This window comes from Macrobrachium nipponense, chromosome 21, assembly GCF_015104395.2.
Source record: "Macrobrachium nipponense isolate FS-2020 chromosome 21, ASM1510439v2, whole genome shotgun sequence".
Taxonomy (NCBI): Eukaryota; Metazoa; Arthropoda; class Malacostraca; order Decapoda; family Palaemonidae; genus Macrobrachium; species Macrobrachium nipponense.
In genome coordinates this window covers 29,471,020-29,488,781 of record NC_087212.1, presented here as the reverse complement: position 1 = coordinate 29,488,781, position 17,762 = coordinate 29,471,020, and the positions used below count along the sequence as shown (strand labels likewise).

General features: G+C 45.7%; 2 protein-coding genes across 2 annotated transcripts in view; both read left to right on the top strand.

Moving 5' to 3' along the window:
- The window catches only part of LOC135197440 (kinesin-like protein KIF20B), a 329,336-nt gene that overhangs the window by 171,847 nt on the left and 139,727 nt on the right, over positions 1 to 17,762 (top strand). Inside the window, 3 exon segments of the mRNA XM_064224510.1 lie at positions 15,754 to 15,870; positions 16,045 to 16,155; positions 16,317 to 16,442. Of these exon segments, the coding sequence (XP_064080580.1) occupies positions 15,754 to 15,870; positions 16,045 to 16,155; positions 16,317 to 16,442 (354 nt within the window).
- Positions 9,942 to 13,644, top strand: LOC135197885 (uncharacterized). The gene is made up of 2 exons (XM_064225093.1): positions 9,942 to 12,472; positions 12,508 to 13,644. The coding sequence occupies exon 1, from the start codon at positions 10,451 to 10,453 to the stop codon at positions 11,918 to 11,920; it is 1,470 nt and encodes a 489-aa protein (XP_064081163.1). The 5' UTR covers positions 9,942 to 10,450; the 3' UTR covers positions 11,921 to 12,472; positions 12,508 to 13,644.

The window sequence follows — 17,762 nt, the reverse complement described above, 5'->3', positions numbered from 1 at the left end:
AGAGGAGCCATGTGCACGGCTGTTCCTCATCTGGATAAAAGACAAAGAAATCGCTGGCGATACAGTAACGGAGACGGCAATTGCTCACAAGGCCAGTGCTATTTTCAGCGATTTGATTGCGCAGGCAGAAGACGAGGGAGGGGAAGGGACTTCAACGCCAACCCCAGAGTTCAAGGCTTCGCATGGCTGGTTCGAGAAATTCCGTAAACGGACTGGCATCCATTCAGTGGTGCGTCATGGGGAGGCTGCCAGCTCGGACACGAAACGGCGAAGCATTTAAGAAGACTTTCGACGAGATGATGACCAAGGAAGGCTACAGTTCTCGGCAGGTTTTCAACTGTGATGAGACTGGCCTTTTTTGGAAAAAAATGCCTCGTCGGACGTACATCACGGAGGAAGAGAAGAAGCTACCCGGGCATAAGCCTATGAAAGACAGGCTTACGCTCGCACTTTGTTCGAACGCCAGTGGGGATTGCAAGGTGAAGCCCCTACTGGTGTATCACTCAGAGACTCCTCGAGCCTTCAAGGCCCACAAAGTGTTGAAGGAGAAGCTTCCAGTGATGTGGAGGGCTAATGCAAAAGCCTGGGTAACGAGGCTTTTGTTCACGGAGTGGGTAAATCTGTGTTTCGGCCCGACTGTGAAGAGATTTTTGCAAGAGAAGCGCCTCCCCCTGAAATGACAGCTGGTGTTGGACAATGCCCCTCCCCACCCTCCTGGCCTCGAGGAAGATATCCTAGCGGAGTATTCCTTCGTTAAGATTCTTTTTCTTCCGCCCGACACCACTCCTCTCCTCCAGCCCATGGACCAGCAAGTGATTGCGAACTTTAGGAAGCTGTACACGAAACATCTTTTCAAGAGATGTTTCGACATCACCGATACCACAAACTTCACCTTGCGTCAATTTTGGAAGGAGCATTTCGACATCGTCATTTGCATCCGACTCATTGACCTAGCTTGGCAGGAGGTTTCGAGGCGAACCTTGAAATCCTCGTGGAGGAAACTCTGGCCTGATGCCGTATCCTCCAGAGACTTCGAGGGATTCGATGTGGGTGAAGCTGGTGCTGCAGAGTCAGAAACAGTTGATGATCCCGAAACTGTTTTGGAACCAAATCTTGATGAGATCGTTGCACTCGGCAAGTCCATGGGGCTGGTCGTCAACGAGGACGACATCAACGACCTTCTCGAGGAGCACCAAGAGGAGCTTACGACGGATGACCTGAAGGAGTTGGAGGCCATGCAACTTAACGTCGTTCAAGAGGAGTTCTCTAGCAGCGGCGAGGAAGAGGAGGAGGAGCCTATGACAACGGCAGAAATTAAGGATATTCTAGGCGCTTTTCATAAAGTGCAATTGTTTATCGAAAAAAGACACCCCGAAAAGGCTCACACAGGTCGTATGCTTGCGCAGTTTGATGACGTTTGCTTGAGTCGTTTCAGGAACATTGTGAAAAGTAGGAAGAAGCAATCTTCCTTGGATCGTTATTTTTTAAAGAGGCCTTCAGCATTAGCAGGAGTAAGCAAAAAGGAAGAACCAAGTGATAAAAAACAGAAAGTTGAAAGCAAAAAGGAAGAACCAAGTGATGAAAAACAGAACGTTGAAAGCAGTGATGAAGTTGAAAAAAAAAAAAAAAAGCCTACGTAAAAGTTAAAAAAAAAGTTAAAAATAAAAAAAAAATAAAAAAATTTTTTTTACGTAATTTCTAGATTTTTGTAAGTTAAGTGTTACAGTTTTGTTAAGGTGTTTCGTAAATTTTGGTTTTATGGTTCTCCTTAAATTTTTTATGTGTTTTCGTAAAGTTAAGTGTATGTACGTACGTATGTTATCTGCCGTTTGTCCTCCTCCTCCTCTGCCGCCACTATCGGAGATAGCCTCACTCGAAAGGTAAGCTTCCACATTTTACGTTACAGTAATAATATCTCTTGTACACTAATATACACTTTATTACAGGTTTTTGGATTTTTATTACTTAATTTAGGTATTTTACATGTAAAAATGTGTTCCAAGATACGAAAAACTCATTATATGAAGGCCGCCTCGGAACGGATTAATTTCGTATCTCGAGGTACCACTGTAGTTAGGGAAGGTGAGAGGGTGGTGAACGAACTAGTTCCTCTTCTTTCTTCAGTGGTTTCTGAGACCAACAACAAGGGGTAGAGGTCAAATTCTGAATTCTGTTTGGATGACAGTGCTCCTTAGTCTTGTCCGCCTTCTCTCATTTGCTTTGGTACCAGATCAAGAGCAAGTATAATGAAGCGTTAAGTTTGGCCTAACGAGGGTGTGGCTCAAGTCTCAGGAGCCAGTGGGGTCCAAGGTCCCTCTTGGAACCCAAGCAAGCTGAGCTGGAACAGCATTTCTTAAAGATTATTGCTCTTATTCATAAGTGTAACAGCTTTAGGGAGATGCCCTTGGTTTCATGCCTTTGGATCTGTTGCCATACTCCTGTACAAACTGTTTTGTGGGTTGATCTTTACTTGAACATGCTGACAGGCTTTGCTGTCACTAGTGTCTCATATTGCAAGGGGAAACACTCTTCAGTAGATTGTTAGTGTCTCTTGGTAAGGCCAGGCTTTCATAGTACACCAGTGTACCAGTCAGTGGGGTAATTTTGTCCTTGGAGGTGTAAGGTTACCTCTTTTTGCACAGGTTTCCCAGGAAAGTGTCTTCATTAAAGAATAGTTTGATCTTAGTCTTCTCTTCTCATCCTAAAAGTAGTGTTGATTTTTGTGGTTGAGTGTGGGAGATTGGATTCTGATGACTTTCATTATTTGTGCAGTTGCCATGAAGTCCATCTCAGAGGTTAGGGTGAGCCCCTATTATCTGGGATAACAGAAATCAGTATTTCAGAAACCCAGACGGTCAGCTCAAGCTCCTCCTGTGAAGAGGGCTAGAGAGTTATTCCAACTCTTTTGACCCTTCCCCTCCCAACAGCAAGGAGGATATCAATTGGTACTGTTTTTAAATGTAATAACTTGTATGATATACTACCTGTACCATATAGAAAATTAACTACATATAGTCACAGTATAATATTTTCTTTTTCTCTGTCTTACCACCCTACATTGTTGATACATGTATATTGTTCATACGCAAACAAACCTTCAGTCTTAACAACAGGATCATTTTTAGCGCCTAGCTGGATCCAGTTAAATCACTGATGAAAGCAAGGAATCTTGTGAGATCTGGCAATAGGTGCATATATCAGGTAAAGAGTGGTCAAGGACCACACACCTAGGCCACCGCATCAGTCTTTTCTTAACCACCTGGGCGAGAGATCATAACATTGACCTCTCTCAGCCTTTGCCTGGTTCATTGCCCGTTTCGATTTTGTTTAGTGTGTGTGTGTGTGTGAGCGTTTTTATTATGGTTTCTTCTGGTCCTTCTCGGCCTCATCATCATGTGTGCTCTGGAACTCTGGGTTCTCCGTGTTCTAGTTTTTGGCTTCAGTTGTTGGTGTTTTGGAGAGTGTTAGTACATCTTCTCATGTGCGATCTGCAGTGGCTGCTTTGCCCTCTGCATCGAGTCACAAGCGTGTTGCAACCTTCCCTGTCGTGCACATGTTGCAGGCGCTCCCACTTCTTCTTCTCCAGAGCCTATCCATCGCCATAAGGATCTCAAGGTCTCTGTCAAGAGATCGAAGGTTGTGAGCGCAGAGTTGGTGCAGCAGGAGTGTTTGCCTGCCCTTCTCCCTGGTTCTTCCAAGAGTTCAACTCCAAGGGATTCTTATTTGTTCTCGGGTGTTTGAGGTTCCTCCCCAGCTCATGTTCATATGTCTGCCATGCCCATGCCCGTGCCCGTTCATGGCCATGTTAAGGAGTCATCTGTTGGTGAGGGTTTAGTGATGTTTGTGGTGTTGTGGTTGGTTTGTCGTGGGAGTCAGTGCTTGGGTCCAGCTCACACAGGTTAGTTGGTGTTTCGGGGTGTTTGGCTGCTGGTTCTTCCGTTATTTTGAACGAGGAAGGGGTTTTAGATGGACTGCACACCCTTCTCGTCGTTGGTCTCCATTGCCGAAGCAGGAGGAGGGAGACACAAGAGTTTTGTCTTTCTTTTTCAGAAGTCATCTGTCTCTTTTGTGGTTTCAACAGTTTGGAAAGTAGGACTCAGGCTCGGTTATCTTACACTCCTTCCTGCTTGGAAGCCTTGCTGGGAGCTATGCAGGATCCCAAGTGTTCGTTTCAACTTCCCTTGTTGGGGCACGTCCAGTCAGTCTTGCATAAGGTTAATGCCTCTATTTCATATTGAGATGGTTCGCTTCACACTAGGGGCTCTCCCAATCTGCTACCACCGCCTCTCACGAGGCACAGGAAGTATTATGCTACAAACTCTGCCTTTTTGATGTCGCGTTATCTTAACCCGGACGTCATTCGTCTGAAGCCGGGATGGACTTTGGAGCACGTGAGGTCGGTGGCTCCATCGTTGTCTCTGCAAGATGTCTCAGCGTTGGAATCTATGGCAGCCTCCATGTTGCAGACGGTTTCTTGGCTGGACTTCTGGTCTATGGTCATTGCCAAGATAGCTTCTGACTGGTCCCGAGAAGGGTAAGTGACTGCGTCCTCTCTTGCCAGTTTGTTGCAGTCCGGAGGCAAGACGTTTTCGTATATGGCTCACCTCATTGTTAAATTGTGGACTAACCTTCTGATTAGAAGAGACCTGGCTTTATCTGGGATGGAAAGATCAGTTGACGCTGAATCCTTGCTGGCGTCAAGGAATGGGGATCTGTTGGAGTCTCAATTTTTGTTCCCTCAGACCGAACTGGAGGATGCATAGACTAGCCGCGGGCCAACACCAAGAACTTGGTGCACCAGGCTGTGTCTAAATCAGAGTCTCATCCTCTGAGGCGTCCGGCTCCTCCTCCTTCCTCTGCCCAGCAGCACTCATGAAGATCGTCGCGTGGAGGTAAAGGGGGCCGTCGGTAGGTTGACGCATCTCCATCTCCTGTGCCACGGATGGTGGGGTGCTTGGCGGGCCATTGGGCCAAGTGGCTGAGTTGTGGGGCATGAAGTGGGTGGTAGATGTCCTTCCAGTGGGGTACCTGCTGCCATTCGACTTCTCTTCTCATCTCTCGAACAAGCTGCAACTCAAAGGGTGTATCCTCCAGATTCTCTGAAGTTCTTGGCTCTTCGGGAGAAGTGCAGAAAATGCTGGACGAGGATGCGATAGAGGAAGCGGTGCATCTGTCTCCAGGGTTTTAGTCGCATCTTCTTGGTGCCCAAGGAGTCGGGAGGTTGGAGACCTGTGATCGATTTATCCACTTTGAATCACTTCATCAGGAAGACACGGTTCAAGATGGAGACCTGCGTTCAGTGTTGGCAGCTGTGAGGGAAGGCGACTTCATGCTGGCGATGACTTGAGGGATGCATACTTCCTGATCCTTATTCATCTGAGGTCCAGGGAGTTCCTTTGTTTCTCTCTCGGGGACAAGGTCTTCGAGTTCAAAGTCCTATGCTTCGGGCTGACCACAGCCCCTCAAGTGTTCACAAGGGTCTTCTCTCTCGAATCAAGTTGGGTCCATGCTCAGAGGATCTGTTTGCCGAGGTACCTCGATGATTGGTTGGTCTTGGCAGGTTCCAGGGAAAAGCTGCTGCAGAACAGAGATCGTCTGCTTCGGTTTTGTCTGGAACTGGGCATTGTGTTTAACCACGAAGAGTCAAACCTTGTACCCTGGGCATGGTCATCGACACGGCGGTTGCAAGAGATTTCCTGTCGGATCAGAGATTAGAGAAGTTGCGAGTGGTGGAACGCAACTTCCTCTCGGAACCACATCAGTCAGCTCATCAGTGGCAGGTTCTTCTAGGAGTTTTGTCTTCCCTGGAGAAGCTGGTCCCTCTTGGGCATCTTTATCTTCAGTCTACAATGGAGACTGGGGGAATTTTGGTCTCCGGTTGGGACCCCCCCTGTTAGAGGTTCCTCTGTCTCTGGAAGTAAGAGAAGACCTTCGTTGTTGGTTGGACAACCGAAATCTTTTGGAGGGTGTCCTGCGTTCTCTACCACCGGACTTCCTTCTGTTTTCAGATGCCTCCCTCGCAGGTTGGGGTCTCATTTAGGAGGCCTCATTGCCTCAGGTGTTTGGAGTTTGGAAGACAAACAGCAGCATATCAGCGTCTTGGAGTGGAAGGCAGCCTTCCTGGGTCTAAAGGAGTTTCGGGAGAAAGTTGAGGGTCATTCTGTCATTCTCATGTTGGACAACACCACGGTGGTATCCTATGTGAACAAGCAGGGAGGTCTGGTTTCACGTCAACTTCACGCCTTGACCGTCGAGGTTCACCAGTGGGCGGTCAGCTATTCAGTAGAGCTCTCAGCCAGATATATCCCAGGCAAATGGAATGTGGTCGCAGACAAACTCAGTCGTTGGGATCAGATCTTAGGCTCAGAGTGGTCCCTTCAAGTAGTAGCAGACAAGCTCTTCCAGGTTTTGGGGGAGACCCATGCTGGACCTTTTTGCGACTCAATTCAACAGGAAACTGGAGATATTCTGTTCAGTGGTTCCAGATCCTTTGGCGTTAGCAGAGGATGCGTTACAACATCCCTGGGACAACCTGGAGGGGTATGCCTTCCCTCCGTTTTGTTTGATCCGTCAGGTTCTGAACAGACTGATGAGTGTGTAGAGTCTTAGGGTGAATGGTAGCCCCTCTGTGGCCTCAGGTGGAATGGTTTCCAGATCTGCTGTAGCCGATGTCGGAAGTTCTGAGGGAAATTCCCCCTTGGTGGCATCTCCTGTGTCAGCTGATGCAGAAAGGTTCCACCAGTCAGTAGAATCCCTGTCTCTTCACGGTTGGAGGCTATCAAGTATCTCCTCCGAGAGAGAGCCTTTTCTCACAGAACAGTAGGGAATATGTCCAGCAGTCTCAGAAGGTCAACCTCTGTGGTTTACCAAGGCTATGGGCAATCTACTGTGATTGGTGTTGTAAACAGGGTTTTTATACATTCAACTTCCCTGCCAGATATATACTTAGCTATAGACTCCGTCGTCTCCGACAGAATTTCAAATTTCGCGGCACACGCTACAGGTAGGTCAGGTGATCTACCGCCCTGCCCTGGGTGGCAGGACTAGGAACCATCCCCGTTTTCTAATCAGAATTCTTCTGTCGCCCGGACCATCAACATTGTTGTTGGTTCCTCTCGATTGGTTTTTCTTTTTTCACCGGCAATTGATCTTCTTGACCGACTTTTGGTGACGTATCTGGATTGTTGGATTGGCATACGCTTTTGTGGACTGTTTTGTGGACTTGATTTTGGAATTTTCTTTAATAATGTCTGACTCTGGTATGGTTGTGAGACGTTGTGTGAATGTAGGCTGTAAGGTGAGGTTGCCGAAAGCTTCGGTAGACCCTCACACGGTATGCAAGAGGTGCAGGGAGTATGAATGTTCTTTTACTAATACTTGTAGGAATGTGAGAACTTGAGTGAGAACGAATGGAAGAATCTAACTAATTATTTAAAAAAGTTAGAAAGAGAAAGAGTGAGGAAGGCTTCTCATAGAAGTTTAAGTAGTTCTAGATCTGAACTAATTCCAAGCTTGGGATCTTCCCCAAGGGTAAGTATTGCTACTTCTCCTTCCATTGCAGCCCCTTCTCCTATTGCAGAACCTGTAGATCCAGCAAAAGAACTTGCGGATCTAAAAGCAGCCTTCAAGTTGATGGAAAACAAAATGGCTGCCATACAAGGTAAGGCTAGTGATTTTTCAGTGGACAGTGATATGAGTGTCCCCAGTGTAGTGGAGGGGGCATCTGGTCGGCTCAGCAACGCTCCTAGGTCTAGACCTCTTCCAAGCTCACATGCCCAGAGGAGAAGGAATGTCGAAAGCCGAAAGGAGGTTGTGGAGAATCCCCACCGATCAGGTGTCCCTTCGGCGGTTTCTGTGACATCCCAGACTGCCAAGGACCGCTATTGTAAAAGCGTCCTACGTGAGTGTTTCTCGTCGTCGGGATCTTCATCACCGAGACGTGATTGGAGAGATTCAGATCGATCTCGGCCTCTCAAGAGGAGTTGGAAGGCTCCGAATATTGACTCGAGCCCTGAAAACTTCCCTGAGGAGTCTCCATCGGGAGTGAAGAAGGCAAGAAGAGCCATTCTTTCAACTAGAGTGAGAAGGAGGCAGGAGGTGGAGGCTATGGACTCCTCCCCTCCTCCTTCCCCTCCTCCCGAAGAGGATAAAGAGGAGGCTACAAAGAGGTTCATGATGGCGATGCAGGAACAGATTTCGTCGTTTGTAGGAGTCCTGTCAAAGGAGCCTCCTAGAAGGAAAGACACTTCCCTTCCTATTAAAAGATCCTCCAGGCGTATGGAGGTATCTGCCTCCAGGATCGATACTCCTACTCGAGGTGAGGTTTCCGGTACGAACCTGGATGAAACGATCAGACGTCTGGCACCGGCCAGGAGTGAGGAGTCACCCAGGAGGCAGGAGCCAAGAGCCAGGAGTGAGGAGTCAACCAGGAGGCAGGAGCCCAGAGCCAGGAGTGTAGAGGCATTATCCGGCAAGAGGCAGGAGCAGTAGGCAAGAGCCAGGAGGCAAGAGGCAGAGGCATGAGCCAAGAGGCTAGAGCCAGGAGCCAAGAGGCAGGAGCCAGTGAGTCGGAGGCAGGAGCCAGGAGGCAGGACAGGATTCAGGAGGCAGTAATCGGAGTCAGGAGGTCAGGATTCTAGGAGTGCAGGAGTCAGGAGGCGGAGCCAGAGGGCGATCAGGAGGCAGGAGTCCCCGGAGTCAGGAGCAGGAGTCAGGAGTCAGGAGTCAGGGAGGCAGGAGTCAGGAGGCAAGAGTCAAGAGCCAGGAGGCAAGAGTCGGGACTCGTTCCTGGAGGTTATGACTCTTCTCCAAATAGGAGCTCCTCTCCTTCAGAACATAGGAGGTCTTGGAAGGACTCTCCCTCCAAACGTGAACTTTCTCCTTCGTCTGATCGAGGGTTAGACGAGTTGTCTGATGACGAACCTCCTGCTAATGAGGGACTTTCTAGTTATAAAGTCTTAGCCTCATTACTACTTCAAGAGTTTGGAGATTCTCTTAGTCCGGCGGCTCCTCCTTCTCCTCGTTCGCTCTTTTCGAGCTCAGCTACGGCAAAATCGTCGGCCTTTTTAAAAATGAAGCCTGCGATATCTATGAAGAAGGCACTCCATTCTTTAGATTCTTGGATGGACAAGAAGAAGGAGTTAGGAAAGACGGTATTCTGCATGCCTCCTTCCAGATTGCACGGGAAGAGAGGTATTTGGTATGGGACAGGAGAGACTATGGGTCTTTCTCTACCTGCCTCTGCAGATGCCGACTTTTCCAATTTAGTGGAGGCCTCTAGACGTCACTCCTTAGGATCGGTCAGAGCGACGTGGAGCACTTCAGAGTTGAACCACTTTCTAAAGGGACTTTTTGTCACTTTAGAGGTGTTCAATTTTCTGGATTGGTCACTCGGAGTTCTGGCCAACAAATCTAAGGATCCGGAGTTTCTGAAAACCCAGAAATTCTCCATAGCGTCCTGTCCTGCATGGACAGGCAGTACAGGACGGTTCGGGTGAAGTGGCTTCCCTTTTTGGTGCTGGTCTCCTGAAAAAGAGATCAGTTTATGGATCCTTATTATCGAAAGGGGTTTCTCCGAGCCAGAGGACTGCCTTACTGTTCGCTCCTCTATCAGATCATCTGTTTCCTTCTCAGTTAGTGAAGGATATATCTCGCTCGCTAACTGAGAAGGCGACACAAGACCTACTAACGCAAACGTCCAAGAAAGGACGCCCTGTAGTGTCGACGGTTAAGAAGGAATCTCGTCCTCCTCAGCAGCCCTTTCGTGGAGGTGCAGCGGCTCGTCCCCCTGCCAGAAAGAGAGCTCTGAAAAGAGAGGAAGGTCTTCATTTAGACCCTTCAAGAAATCAAAGTGACTTGTTGCTCCTCCAAGCACCAGTGGGCGCCAGACTCCTGAACTTTGCAGGAGTATGGGCAAAAAGGGGAGCCGACCCCACCCTTGGTCAGTGTCGGTCCTGAAGAAGGGATATGTAATCCCCTTCGACGACAGCCCGCCCCTAACATCTACGCCTCGGGAACTGTCAGCGAGGTACAGAGACCCGTTAATGAGAAAGACTCTCCTTCAAATGGTGGAGCAAATGTGGGAAAAAGAGGCCATCGAACTTGTGCAGGATCCACACTCCCCGGGATTTTACAATCGCCTTTTTCTAGTACCAAAGGCATCGGCGGGGGGGTGGAGGCCAGTTCTGGACGTAAGCGCTCTGAATCGCTTCGTACAGAAAAAGAAGTTTCGCATGGAAACGTCCGCCTCTGTAATGTCGGCTCTTCGTCCAGGAGATTGGATGGTCTCTCTGGACCTGCAAGACGCATATTTCCACGTTCCCATTCACCATTTGTCAAAGAAATATCTTCGCTTTGTAATAGGAGACAAGATCTTTCAGTTCAGGGCTCTGTGCTTCGGTCTGTCTACAGCCCCATAAGTATTCACCAACCTGATGGCGAATGTAGCAAGATGGCTTCACCTAGAGGGGATAAACATCTCCCTCTACTTGGACGACTGGCTGATCAGGGCCAAGTCGAAGATTCAGTGCTTGGAGGACTTAGAAGTAACAAGGAACATGATAGATTCGCTAGGGTTGCTCGTCAACCTCGAGAAGTCACAACTGATCCCCAGCCAGAACTTGGTCTATCTGGGGATTCAGATGGATTCTCGGGGTTTTCGGGTATATCCTTCGCGAGAAAGAATCGCTCGAGGTTTGTCGAGAATCTCGAGCTTCTTAGAGAGAAAGAACAGCTCAGCGAGGGATTACCTGAGCCTTTTAGGGACCCTGTCCTCATTGGAAAAGTTCTTCTCGCTAGGGAGACTTCACCTTCGCCCTCTTCAGTTTTTCCTCAAAGAGGTGTGGAGTTGGAAGACGGGTCAACTCTCGGACATCTTCCAACTTCCACAAGATGTAAAAGATCATCTGAAGTGGTGGATCCCTCCACTTCAAAAGAACGAAGGCGTATCGCTTGCTCTGCAGAACCCAGACCAAGTGTTATTTACCGACGCTTCGGAGTCGGGATGGGGAGCGACGCTAGGAGCAAGGGAGGTGTCAGGCACCTGGACAAAGGAACAGGTGTCCTGGCACATCAATTGCAAGGAACTTGTGGCCATACACCTAGCCTTAAAGTTCTTCGAAGAGATAGTCAGAGACGGGGTGATACAGATAAACTCGGACAACACCACGGCTCTGGCTTACATACGCAAGCAAGGAGGCACGCACTCTTTCTCCCTCTATCAGTTGACAAGAAACCTGTTAACCTGGACGGAAGAAAGAGGCATATCTCTCCTCACAAGGTTTGTTCAAGGGATCAAGAATGTGAGAGCGGACAGACTGAGCAGGAGAAATCAGGTCCTTCCCACAGAATGGACTCTACACGAAGAAGTGTGTCGAAGTCTTTGGTCCCTGTGGGGGAGACCTCACATAGACCTGTTTGCGACGTTCCTCTCCAAAAGAATAGAGATCTTTTGCTCTCTAGTGGAAGATCCGAGAGCCTTCGCAATAGACGCGTTTCTCATGGATTGGTCGGGTGTGGACGCATACGCCTTTCCCCCGTTCAAAATCCTGGGGGAAGTGCTCAGGAAGTTCGTAGCTTCGAAGAGCACGAAGTTGACACTCATAGCCCCATTTTGGCCAGCCCAGGAATGGTTCACGGAGGTACTGGAGTGGATAGTGGACTTCCCCAGATCGCTTCCAACAGACACGATCTACTCAGACAACCCCACTTCGAGAGGTTTCATCACAACCTCCCAGGTCTCGCTCTGACTGCCTTTCGACTATCGAAAGACTTGTCAGAGCGAGAGGCTTTTCTCGCAAGGCTGCGGGCTCTATCGCTAGAGCCCGCAGAGCTTCGACGAGAAGAGTATACCAGTCAAAGTGGGAAGTCTTTAGGAGGTGGTGTAAGGGTCAGAAGCTGTCCTCCTCCAGTACCTCTATAGTGAATATTGCCGATTTCCTCCTCTTTCTGAGAGAGGAATCACACCTATCTGTCTCGACAATAAAAGGATACAGAAGCATGCTGTCTTCAGTATTCAGGAATCGAGGCCTGGACATTGCTAACGACAAAGATCTACACGATCTAATTAGATCTTTTGAGACTTCGAAAGCAGCTACTCCTAGAACACCTAGTTGGAATCTAGACGTGGTCCTGAAGTTCCTTTCATCGGATAAATTCGAGCCTTTACATCTGGCGTCCTTCCGCGACGTCACTAGGAAATGCTTGTTCCTGGTGGCTCTCGCTACAGCCAAGAGGACGAGCGAATTACACGCTCTGGATTCCACGGTGGGGTTCAAAGGAGATGCTGCCATCTGTTCTTTCCAGACAATGTTTCTGGCAAAGAACGAAAACCCGTCAAAACCTTGGCCCAGAAGTTTTGAGGTAAAAGGCCTATCTAACCTGGTAGGCAGAGAGATAGAGAGATCTCTCTGTCCAGTGAGAGCTCTTAAATACTATTTAGAGAGGAAGAGACAGATGGGAGCTTGTCAACAAGGTCTTTGGTGAGACAGATGGGAGCTTGTCAACAAGGTCTTTGGTGTGCGGTGAAGAACCCCAAAAGACTCATGTCCAAGAACGCCTTGGCTTCTTTGTGAGAAGCGTTATTACGGACGCTCACAAGAACTGCTCGGAGGAATCCTTCGGTCTTCTAAAGGTCAAGACTCATGAAGTGAGGGCAGTAGCAACGTCCTTGGCGTTCCAAAAGAATATGTCTCTAAAGAATATCATTGAGACTACATATTGGAGGTGCAATTCAGTGTTTGCATCTCATTATCTGAAGGATGTGAGAGTGACCTATGAGAAGTGCTTCTCGCTAGGTCCTTTTGTATCAGCAGATACAGTACTGGGTCTTGGAGCAAAGACTGATCCTTAATTTTGTGTTTTTATCGTACATAAACCCTCTTGTCAGATATGTGCTTGGTTTTCTATTAGCAAGCTCACTACTGTCGCACGGGAGCAGAGTGTCATTGCTGGTAGGGGATCAAGGGTATGTATGACTAGTAGGGGAGTACAAAATTTTTTTTGTATATTTTGTAATGAAAGTGTAATTATGTTTCGAGTTTTTGGTTGTTTGTAAGGAGTTCGGGGATAACTCCTTACAATCTTAGAACTAACATGGATGTTAGGATCAGGTGATCGGGATCGGTTTTGTGCTCCTTGAACAAGGTGTATTGTCATGTTAGTGGAATAGCACCCAATGACAAAGGCCTTTAGGCTCTGCCGAGTAAGTGGATAAGACCCATTGGCAGACCCACAAGAACTCTTAGCCATAGATCAATATCTCGCTGAGGCTCTTGAGGCTAAGCAGACTCCAAGGCAGTAGCCGCGAAGTCTTCAGCCTAATAAGGTAGGAACCAAGGTTTATTAATACCTACAACATATGTTGTTTACCTGTCTATTTCAGTTGTTAGCTGTCTCTTACCCACCACCAATGGGTGCTAATCAGCTAAGTATATATCTGGCAGGGAAGTTGAATGTATAAAAATGATATTGTCATGTTACAATAAAGTTTTATACATACTTACCTGACAGATATATACGATTAATGGCCCACCCAGCCTCCCCGCAGGAGACAGGTGGAAGAGAAGAATTCTGATTAGAAAACGGGGATGGTTCCTAGTCCTGCCACCCAGGGCAGGGCGGTAGATCACCTGACCTACCTGTAGCGTGTGCCACGAAATTTGAAATTCTGTCGGAGACGACGGAGTCTATAGCTAAGTATATATCTGTCAGGTAAGTATGTATAAACTTTATTGTAACATGACAATATCATTTTTCTCCACTTGCAACCTCTATTCAGTGAATAGCAGACTTTTTAACCATCCTCAGAGATGAGAAATGTTTTTCTGTTTCTGCCATTAGTGGCTACAGGGCTGCCCTGAGTTATTGGTACGCCTTAGAGGTATCGACATCTCCTTGTCCTTGGAACTTTCCTTGCTAGTTAAGGGGTTTGAGCAGTCGAGTTCTTTTAGGGAGCTCAAGCCTCCGACATGGGATGTTTCCTTGGTTCTCAAGAGCTTCACTAAAGCGCCATATGAGCCTTTGTGTTGCTCATCTGACAGGAACTTGACGCTCAAGACAGTTTAACTCCTGGGCTAGGCAACTTCGAAGAGGGTAGGAGAGCTCCACGGTCTGAGCTATGATGTGAAGCACACCAAGGGTTGCGGGTCGGTGTCCTTCTAATTTGTCCTGGAATTCGTGGCCAAGACCCAAAATTCCTCTGTGCATGATGATAAGTTCACTTCATTTTCCATTCCACCACTGAATGACTTTGTGGGTGGTGATGCTCAAGAGCTGTTCCATCTGGGTCCTGGGTTGCTATCTTAAAAGGGCACGGCATCTTAGACCAGGCTGCCGCAGACACTTTCTTTCACTGGACGTACAAAGAAAGAGGTGTCGAAGAATACTATCTCTCTTTGGATATGAGAAGCCATCAGACAGGCATACTTGACTCTTGATGATTCCGCCACCATGTCTGTGCAGGCTAGAGCGCATGACGTTAAGGGTATTAGTCCCTCTCTGGGTTTCAAAAAGAACTTGGCTGTAGATAGAGGGCTGAGGACTGGTACTTGGTTACGCCAGTCCACTTTCACTACTTTCTATCTTGAGGATGTTGCCCACAGATCTACGGACACGTTTTCCCTGGGTCCTGTGGTAGCTGCCCAACAGGTTGTGTAACTCATAGTTGCCCTTAGCAGGGCACTTTTGTATCTTAACTAAGATGATTGTGTGGATGAAAAAATGAGTGAGTTGGCTGGTCTCTTTCTGTCTCGTGTACCTTTCCTTCTTCCTTCGGGTGGGTTAAGGAATAGACACATCATTCGCTGAACTGGTCTGATACAGGTAAGTTAGTCGTACTGATTGTGTGATCGCTTGGTATACAAATATCCAACCCTCTATTCAGTAGCATATGCTCCACTCCTTGGCAAGGGGGGAGTTCGTAGAGATAACAAACCCTGGTGTTTTGGTTTGTTATTGGACAGTCAAAGTTTCTCTTTGTTTCCCTATACAATGATTCTCCCATATATCATTGTACGTCTCTCAGTGCTTGGGTAGTTAGATTTCAGTTTATCTAGCTTCTCACGAGTTTCAGTCCCTCTCTGGAAGTTATTTCTTCTGGAGCTGGACTGGTGGGTAGGCCCCCAGCCGGTTTAGGATGTCGTGTACCTCCCTCCAAGTATGAGTCTGTCCCATTGATAAGACCGAAGGTTTGTTCGGGTATGAACAAATGACATTTTTTAAGACAATTTGTATTTTTCATAGCTACAAACCTGAGGTCTTAACATTATACTGCCCACCTCTAGCCGCCCCTCCGTCTACCAAAACATCCTGAGTTGGGAAAGACTGGCGCGGTGGCGTAGGTGCATGGTCCTTGACCACTCTTTACCCGATATACGCATGCGTTGCCAGATCTCATAAGATTCCTTAGAAAAATACAAATTGTCTTAGAAAATTTGTCATTTTGAAAAGATGTATTTCATATGATTTGGTAAATAATGAGCTGTACACATTTTAAGATTACCTGAATTTGTGGTCAGTAATACTCTATTAGGATATAAGTGGTTAGGGGTTGGTAGTTATTCCTGAATAATATTTAATTTTGCCAGAGCTGTCACCCTTACTACTAATTTCAAGGAACAACTTGTCAACTCTTTTTGGTCTCCTTTTCATTAAAATCTTTTAAGAACAAATCCTCCTATGTGTTTATTCTGTACAATGCCAGTCATAATCAGGATACAGATTGGAAGTAAAGAGATAATGGTTTATTGATTACAGGAAGCTGCACAGAAGACCATTGCATCGTCAACAAGTGAAAACCAAGAGATTCAAGATCTGAAACATCGTTTGGAAGAAAGCCAATTACAGTTAGCAGACAGAGATAGTCAGATAAAGGTCTGTATATCAATTAATTGCTGATATTTTTATACATTAACTGTGATTTTGTCTATTTTGTTTAGATATTGCTATCATGACTATGTATACTTAAATGAATCTCAGTACTTTAGCTAGTTATAAGACTTCACTAAAACTGCATTCATTGTTTGTCTTGAATTCACATACTTCCAGGAGTTGAAGGAAATGCTTGTAGAAGCTGCTGAAGAATTCATTATTAAAGAAGAAGAAATTCAAAACATTTCTAGGGCATTGGAAAAAAAAGAGAAGATTAACACCAATCAGGTACTGTTCCTTTGTTATATAAGTAGTGTGATTGTTTTGAAAATATTTATTTTCTTGGTGTTTTGATGTGAACTTTACCATTATGTATTGATATTCTTTTTATTGATTTTGCCATTATTGATATTCTTTTTACTGGTGTGATTTTCTGACATTTGTTGTAGCTGATGTCTCTAAATGAGCTTGAGGGTCAGCTGTCAGAAGCAAGAGAAATCCTGAGTCAGCATGCAGCACAGCTGGAAGAAAGAGATCAACATATCTCAGAACTTCAAGAGCAGTTGTCTTGCCAGGTAAGTACCAGCAACAAAAATTCATCTTGACAGTATTAGCTTTTGTAATCTAGTAAAGTAGTGAGTGCATTGACTTTTCATGAGATTGCCTGTTGAATTATCAGACTAAATTTGATTACATTTTAGATTGCATTATTAAAATGTCACTTAAGAATTCTTTCAAGAATGGGAGAAGCTAGCTACAACTGGCTTGTAGTTATTCTTGGTGGCTGTCTTCTTGTTTTAAACACAGTACTATCTTCCATTATTTTTTGTTAACTGTTAGTTTAAGTTGAAGTTTGTAGCTATTTTTAAAAGAATATCTTGCTAACAGTTGAGCTTTTTTATATTATTTTAAGTCTGTTTCAACCCCATTCACCTAACTGCTTAATGAGGACACATATTTCTTGATAATCTATGGATATCTTTAATTTTATCTTTTATACAAAGTAGAATTTCAATTCTAGAAAGATTTTATTGGTGCCATCTCAAGTTTTTTTAATATTCAAGACAGATTTAAGCAAGATTTTAATATAGTATTTATCCATTAATGTAGTTTCTTTGCTTGTTATCCATTGAAGGTTGTTTTGCAGCTTGGAGAAACTGAATATAATTAATTAATATGACTATTGTACTTTGTCGTCAAAATGAAATATGGTTGGTAGAGTTTTCGTAACTGTGTTTGAGGAGTTGTCTCAAGGAAGAATGAGTTGTGCTTTGTAGTTAAAGGTTAAGTTGGCAGAAGAAAATTTTAGATTCTATATTAGTTTAATATTAGTGGGCAATGTAAGGTTTGTATTCATTTGTGTGTGTTTTGCTTTTTAAAAGGGAGTGTCTTGATGCATTTGGAGGCAACTTGGGTGTATTGCTGACAATTTATATTGTGCTGTATGTTGTAGATGCAGTATTTTTTCCTAACATTATTTTGTTATTAATTTTGGCAGTAGATTGTGCATCCTTTGCAAGGTAGAAATATTTATATAAGTATTGACAGTGATGCTTAGACAAGGAAAAAAATTCACCCAAAGTTTAATTTTAGTAACCCTGTTAACCCTTAAACGCCTATTGGACGTATTTTATGTCGACTAAAATTATGTCGTGTGCTTAATTGACGTAAAATACGTCGACTCAAAAAAGTTTTTTTAAATATTTGCAAAAAAATAGTTATAGACCTACTTGGCAAAAAACTTTGAATCATGTGCCTTGAGGGATGCTGGGAGTTCACAGATCAAGCTGTTGTTTTGTTTACAAGCGTTACCCAGGTGCACATGAGCAAATTTCTTTCTTCTCGCACTAAAAAGCATCGGCGACACATCTCAGAAATTCTTTCATCACTTTGTC

What these genes read in the sequence shown, in the direction of transcription:
- LOC135197885 (XM_064225093.1), top strand. Translation starts at nt 10,451, where the DNA reads ATGGCTTCACCTAGAGGGGATAAACATCTCCCTCTACTTGGACGACTG.